Source organism: Drosophila teissieri, chromosome 3L (assembly GCF_016746235.2).
Source record: "Drosophila teissieri strain GT53w chromosome 3L, Prin_Dtei_1.1, whole genome shotgun sequence".
NCBI lineage: Eukaryota > Metazoa > Arthropoda > Insecta > Diptera > Drosophilidae > Drosophila > Drosophila teissieri.
In genome coordinates this window covers 504,569-511,383 of record NC_053031.1, presented here as the reverse complement: position 1 = coordinate 511,383, position 6,815 = coordinate 504,569, and the positions used below count along the sequence as shown (strand labels likewise).

At 44.3% G+C, this 6,815-nt stretch overlaps 3 protein-coding genes across 5 annotated transcripts in view; 2 read left to right on the top strand and 1 right to left on the bottom strand.

Moving 5' to 3' along the window:
- The window catches only part of LOC122617545 (pneumococcal serine-rich repeat protein), a 110,038-nt gene that overhangs the window by 39,766 nt on the left and 63,457 nt on the right, over nt 1-6,815 (top strand). The gene's annotated exons all lie outside the window — the stretch shown is intronic.
- On the bottom strand, nt 1,471-1,765 carry LOC122618365. The gene is made up of 2 exons (XM_043794760.1): nt 1,754-1,765; nt 1,471-1,692 (listed from the first exon to the last, which is right to left on the bottom strand). Exons 1-2 carry the CDS (start codon nt 1,763-1,765, stop codon nt 1,471-1,473), a joined length of 234 nt encoding a protein of 77 aa, XP_043650695.1.
- LOC122617550 lies at nt 2,341-2,721 on the top strand. The gene is made up of 2 exons (XM_043793455.1): nt 2,341-2,422; nt 2,482-2,721. The coding sequence occupies exons 1-2, from the start codon at nt 2,411-2,413 to the stop codon at nt 2,719-2,721; spliced, it is 252 nt and encodes an 83-aa protein (XP_043649390.1). The 5' UTR covers nt 2,341-2,410.

Here is a 6,815-nt window from a genome sequence, read left to right as displayed (position 1 = left end):
ATTTAAATTAACAATTAAAGCGGATAATTAACAAAAAGAAAACAAAAGCAGGCACACCACATCGCAGGCAACTCCCCCCGAGTGGCCAAGAAAAATATTATTACAAACTGTTGGATAATTTATCAAATGAACTGCGGATCTCGGGCGGCTGGGCGACGGCGACTGCGACGATGAAGTCATTACCACAGACCAATAAAAAATGAAAAACCACACAAAAGGAGAGACAGGCCCCAAAAAAAAAGACTACGTCACATGTGAGGCGGATCAAATGATTTCGTCATAGTCGAGCAGCAAATTACTATTTTTCCCCCTAATAGAGAAATAAAATTGCCAAACTCTGGGCGAGAAATTTACTTTAAACTGGGAAGTGGAAGGAAGTGGAACCTACCTGAATGGTAGCAGCAGGCTGTAAAACCAAACCAATCTGAAACTGAAACTAAAACCGAAACCGAAATGAAATGTGGGGAAAATTAAGAAGAAAACGGTAACAATAAATCTTTTGGCAATAGGAAAAACAAAAGCAGCCACAAAAAGGCCCCAAAAGCATGTTCACAAAATCGACTTTCGAACACAATTTATTTTTATATTTTTGTCTGCTTATTTCTATGGTTTTTGGTTTGTTTTTTTTTTGTTTCTACCAAATCGCTTGAGAGTTTTTCTAGCCAGCGATTTAATAACCCGAATCGAGTAAAGCCCCAAATGAAAAACAATGAAACATTCATGTACGATCCACTCAGGTTCATCATTGTCGCCAGATCGAACCGCAGCAAACCGGGGGAAAAGCCAAAGGGAAAGGCGGTTGGCTCTAAGAGTGTGTCGAGTGTTTGGCTTTGAGTGGAAGGCTGTGCTTTGTCGCCAGTTTAATTGGCTCAAATTAAAGACGAGCTGGGACTGGGTTTTATGGACACGACGGAGGAGGAGGGGGAGTCGTAGATGAGGAGAGGATGCAGCTGCAGTTTAGAGGCGTCTCTTTATTCCGCTGATTAATGATGAAACGAAAAAATGAAGAGACGAAAAAATGCAGAGACGCAGAAATTTCCCCTGGACACTTGTCACCTTGTTAACGACTTTATGTGTCACTATTCGCAAATAACAAAATGTGCGAGGTGAAATTACATTTAACAAAATTTAACAAAATGTCTCATAAAATAATCAGCGAGCCATTGAAGCCACTTGATGCTGCGGACCATAAAACAATTTTCCCAGCTGTAAAATGAGGAAAATGGAAAGTGCTGGCCACCAAAGGGTGTTAAGTACCTTGTTTTACAAGAATGATTTCCTTTATGCAGGGAAAAACGTACATCATTAAGTTGAGCTATACATCTGTGTACTACATAATAATAGTAAAGTGCATTGCTGTAAACTAACAGAAAGATATAATAGATAATTGAACCAAAAGAAAGTAAGAAAATGTTCGATTTGTTTGGTAGTTTATTAATGCCGAGTCGATTCAAAAAGGGTTGTGCTAGTCTAACCGTGGTAGATGTGGTGTCCGTAGGCGGGCACACCGTAGGACTTCAGCACAGGCACATGCTGCACCACTGGCACATGCTTTACCACTGGGACGTGCTGCACCACCGGGACATGCTGCACCACCGGAACAGACTTCACCACAGGAACCACTCCGTAAGAGGGCTCGATGTAGCCAGGAGCAGCAAGAGCCATGGCAACCAGGGCGAAGAACACAGCGATCTAAAGAGATAATATTCGTTATAAGCAATCCTGAGGATATACTATAGTTCCTTGCACTTACGAAGCGGAACATTTTAGTGTTTTGTTTTGAGCTGAGAGCTGAAAGTCTGTGGTTATCAAACGTTTGAGTGAGCCGGACGACTGTTGATGATTGACCATCTGTGGAATCATTATATATAGTAGTTAGCACCTCAGCCGAAAATAGCCCCCAAATGACTTCTGTTCGAGTGCCACGCGCCAAACCAGTTTAATTATCTCCAAATTGGTATGTTCGATTAATGCGCATTCTATTTGGTTTCATCTCCAGCGGCGAACTTCCCGTTATCGGTCGTTATTGCCTAACCTTTGGACATAATCTCCATTCAATGACTCCTCAATTGTTGGCTGTTTTCAGATCCGTTTGCCTATTATTGTTTACTTCCAAGACCATTGTCATTATAGCGATCGCTTCACGCGTTTGTGATGAGCCAAGAACCAAGGTCACGACCACAAAAAAGACCTATTTGACGCACCTACATGAGGTCAACTGATAGATCCATTCTATCAACTAAACCGAAGAATTATGGCCAAACACGTTTGCTCGTTTAGAAGTCATTATTGAAGTGATTTTTGGCTATATAAACTAACTGATCCATTGGTCAACATCAACAGTCGTCCGACTAGCAGCCTAGTGACAATATCTCCCAGTCAAGTTGCAAATCTAAAACCAAATACCAAAATGTTCCGCATTGTAAGTGCATGGAATAGTAATACACCTTGGTTTGTTCATAATCAACAATCTCTCTTTAGATCGCTGTGTTCTTCGCCCTGGTTGCCGTGGCTTTCGCTGCTCCTGGCTACATCGAGCCCTCTTACGGAGTGATCCCTGTGGCTAGCGTGGTGCCCGTGGTGAAGTCCGTGCCGGTGGTGAAACACGTTCCGGTGGTGCAGCACGTCCCAGTGGTGAAGCATGTGCCAGTGGTGCAGCATGTGCCTGTGCTGAAGTCCTACGCTGTTCCCGCCTACGGACACCACATCTACCACGGTTAAACTTTGGAAGAAGCTCAACCGATATCGTCCCGGAATAAATGAAATACTTATGCTCGTAAAAGAAATGCTGCCTATCTTTCTTCTCACTCTACAAACCCAAGCTAAGGCAAATCAAAGGCACTTTTAAAGAGTTTATGCAACTTCTGTGCTTTATGGAGGTGCTATTCGCAGTCTATGCAGATTGTTTTCGCATCCAAAAACCCATTAGGAGCTGCAACAGAATTTTCCTCCGTCTTGACCGATAGGAAATTCTTCACGCAAGCCGCAAATGCGCGAAAATCTGGCACACGAATAAGTATTCCTCTGTTTTTGCGTTAGAGGCTTTGTAGTTTATTTGGTGCGGATCGAGTGATAAAAGCCAAATGTGCGCCTCGTTCCAGGCACCCAAAAGATACGGAGATTGAGCGGTTGCGTGGAACACATTTGGCAGGCTGTTCGGAATTGACTCTTTGGACCGACTGAAGGTGATTAATGAACGCAGCCAGCAGTGGAGTGGAGTGGAGTGGATTGGAGTTCAGTTGAGAAGAGTTGGGAAGAATTGAGATTGAGAGTATCCGTGCGATTCTTCTTAAACGGTAGTTAAAATCTAACTAACACGCGAGAGAAAGAGTTGCAGAGTTGGCTGATGGAAATGCCTGCCGCTGGCATTGAAATCTTCTTTCTATAAAATGGAAAGGGGGAGGCTTTTCTTGCTGACCCACATCGGGCAGACAGAAAAATTTATTTGCCTTTGCTGGCTGGACTCTGCGAGAATTGTGAACAGCAATTTAGTGTAGTGTATTCGCTTCTTCTGCGGCTGCTAAGTGTATTTTATTGTTTGCCAATTGCTGTTGTTGTCGTGTTAACGCTTTTTATAGCCGCTTTTTGCTTTTCGGCCAACTCTATTTGTCGAGTCTCGAGTCTTTCGCTCCATGCAGATGTATCTCTCAGATACATTCATTAACTTGTTTGCAGTTACAGTTTCCCCATTTGCCCGCTCGCCCGTTTCCCCTCGCCGGTGATTTATGCCATCGCCAGCTTTTGTTCGTATATTTAGACATTTCCTATGTGTTGTCACCTCAATTTTTTCCTGCACTTGCTCAACTTTTTTACTTTAATTGCACTTTTTGGCTAATTAAAATAATCAGGTAATTGTGCAGTTATGAGGAGTGTCTCCAGTCGCCGGAGCAGAGGATGATTGTGTGAACATGAGAGACCTCAAATCTCAAATCTCGTTATGACTATGAATATGCATCGGCGCTTGATGAGTTCCCCCTTCTCCCCTTCTCTATTTTGCAAAGAAGTTGAAGGCGTGCCCAGGCAATTAGTTGGGAGTTGGGCCCTTCGATAGAAACCTTCAGGGCTATTTTGGCACGTTGTCAGGAGGTGGAATGCTGGAATCAGGCATTGACTCCGGGCGAAACTTGTTCTCCACACCCAGTATCCATTGAATAGAACAGGGTTCTGGGTTCTGGGTTCTCTATTCAGGATGGGCTCATAAATAGAATAAGTTACAGGCAGCTTTCGACTTTAATAGTTCTCACTTTAATGGATGTTGTACGCCCATGCTAGCTCGTTGAGATCGTGGCTTTAATAGACAGTATTCAACTATTAGAGTTTATGAAGAGTTCAATAGCATATGTAATGCCCTTCCTAACTTACATTCATGAAAACTCCGGAAGAACTGTAGCTTCCACAGCTGTATGTGTATTAATCGATCCCAAAGAGCCAAAGAAACATATATTAAAGGTAGGCTTAAACTGTAGCTATCTCAGTCAAATATGTGATTGATTTTCCAATCTTTCCCCACGAGCTCTTGAGAAGCACTCCACTCCGGCCTGGAAAACTGGACTTGACGGCGATGTCATCCATATGCTTGTGGCGCGGCCGACAATTGGCAAATAAGGGAAAAACTTGTCAGCCGCGCACACGTTTCCTTCTTCTGCTGGCTGGTGGCTGGTGGCTTTGGATGGCTTCTTGGAAAAGCGGGGCCAGCAGAGGAATCTCTTCTATTTCCTTGGGAAACATCTCTGGCATTCGTGTTGTGCGTTGTCTTTGATTCTTATATCGAGCTGCGATTCTGCATTCTGGATTCTGGTCGCTCTCGTTTCGAAGAGATGCGATCTTTTAAAAGGCAGTCGTTGCTCTATGATCTACTTAATGCATCGCTTTTCAGTTCGAGGCGCGTGCGAAGACCGCAAATCGATGCAGGAAATCCGATTTGTGGTAAAAGTTTTCCTTTTTTCTTCGGCTCCCCCAGTTTTCCTCATCTGGGTTTTGCTTCACTTTGGTAAGTTGCCGTTTAAAGTCGTTGCACTAAGTAGAAATATGTGCAAAACGGCGGTTGTGGGGCTTCTGGGAAATCAAAGCCGGTGGTCTCGAAAGGCGGAAGAGCGGGGCTTTGGGTGGGCGATAGGTGCCAAGTGTTAAGGGTTGCCGTGGGTTAATAGTCGTTAAACGTTAGCGGGGTCAGTGGCTTACCAGGGTCTAAGGATATTTGAGATGTGGAGTTTGCTTGGAGTGGAAAATGCAAATGAAAGAGTCAAGCTATAATTGCAGATAGTCAACTCGAAGAGCGAACTGTGTGGTTTACTAAATCTTTAATGTTTATCATCAAGCTGAAAAACAAGAGAGTTCTTTTATAGACAGCATCTTCCTATACAAACTTATCGCTAGTAAATCGATATCTTGAATTCAGCTCTATAAACAAATATATGAGAAAGTCTCAAATATTCCGAGAAGAGGCTCTTCCAAAACATCAGCAATTTGGCTCTATCTCTTTTCTTTATTCTGCGCCTGTCTTCTCCACCATGACTATCATCATTAAGGCAAATCCGCAGAGGCTCTAAAACAATCGGATCGATCTATGCAAATGATACTCTAATCTTCGAGCGCTCCTTCCTGTGCCTTCCCGTCTCCATCACGAAGAATAGCAATTCGTCATTATGGCAAACAAAGATCGAAGACCAGTTTTCACCTCAATCTAATGATGTTTACCTTATTTATCCTGATCCGCTGTGATCCGCTTGTAATCAATCCCCATCCATCCTCAGCCGGGGGCAAGTTCAAGTTGCCAAGTTGCCAGCTCTCCACGGCGATCTGCTCGGTTCCTTTATGATCTCGAGTTTCATCCTTTCCACTCCACCTGGCTTGAGTGGGTGGCTCAACATAATGGGGGGATCTGCCGTTATTCGGCTGTATCCCGATCACAGCCGCAGCTGCAAATAAAATAAGAGTCGACTTCAACACTCGACTTGGCTTAATGCCAAGTGCCGCTGAAGAGAGATGCGTGGGTGGGCCCACATGGGAAGCCAACTGGGTCTGCGACTGGGACTCCAGATAGACTTTGGGATAGCTGCACTGCCAAAAATTATGCGACTTAAATCGTATGTCTATCCTGAGAAATAAATACGAAAGCTATTTCGATTCTTTTTAGTAAATTAAACTGCCCCCATGAGATTGAACGATCTCTAAATAATCAAAAGCAAAACACCATCAACTATGACTATCTATTACTAAATAAAACTATTTCTCAGTGAGCGATTGTGCTTCATTAACAGTCGCCGCTCGCTCGCCTCTTTCTCTTCAAGTGCCGCTTTTTGTTTGCCGCAGTTTTTGACACCAAACTTGGCGTCACTTCAAAGCCCTGGCGATTAATCTTGAGTGCTGCTGCTTGGAAAGGAGTGGTGGTGGGGCGGTGGGGCTTCTCCAGAGCCAGATCTTCCAGATCCGGTCGGTCGTGTCGGCAATTTGCGGGCATTTTGTTTTGCATTATCCAAGATTCTGTGCTGGCGCAAACAACAAGCAACTCATTTGCCACTTTTCACACCCTTGAAGCCGAGTTTTCACCTCTCTTTGGCTGAGCTTTAGCCGCAAATGGAGGAGCCGCCTCATAAATCATCGCCCAGGCCACCGGTGGGCGTCGTCCGACGTCCAATATTAGAAGTGTGCGGAGGCGCAGCAGCTGCTCACTCACCCCCTCTACCTCTGCTCCCCGCAATTTCCCCAACTCATTGTCAGCTGCAAAGGTGCCAAAGAATTGCACCAACTTCGCGGCTGATTTGGGCATTTGGCCAGCCGTATATCCATTCATATTGTTCGCCAGATTGCCAGAT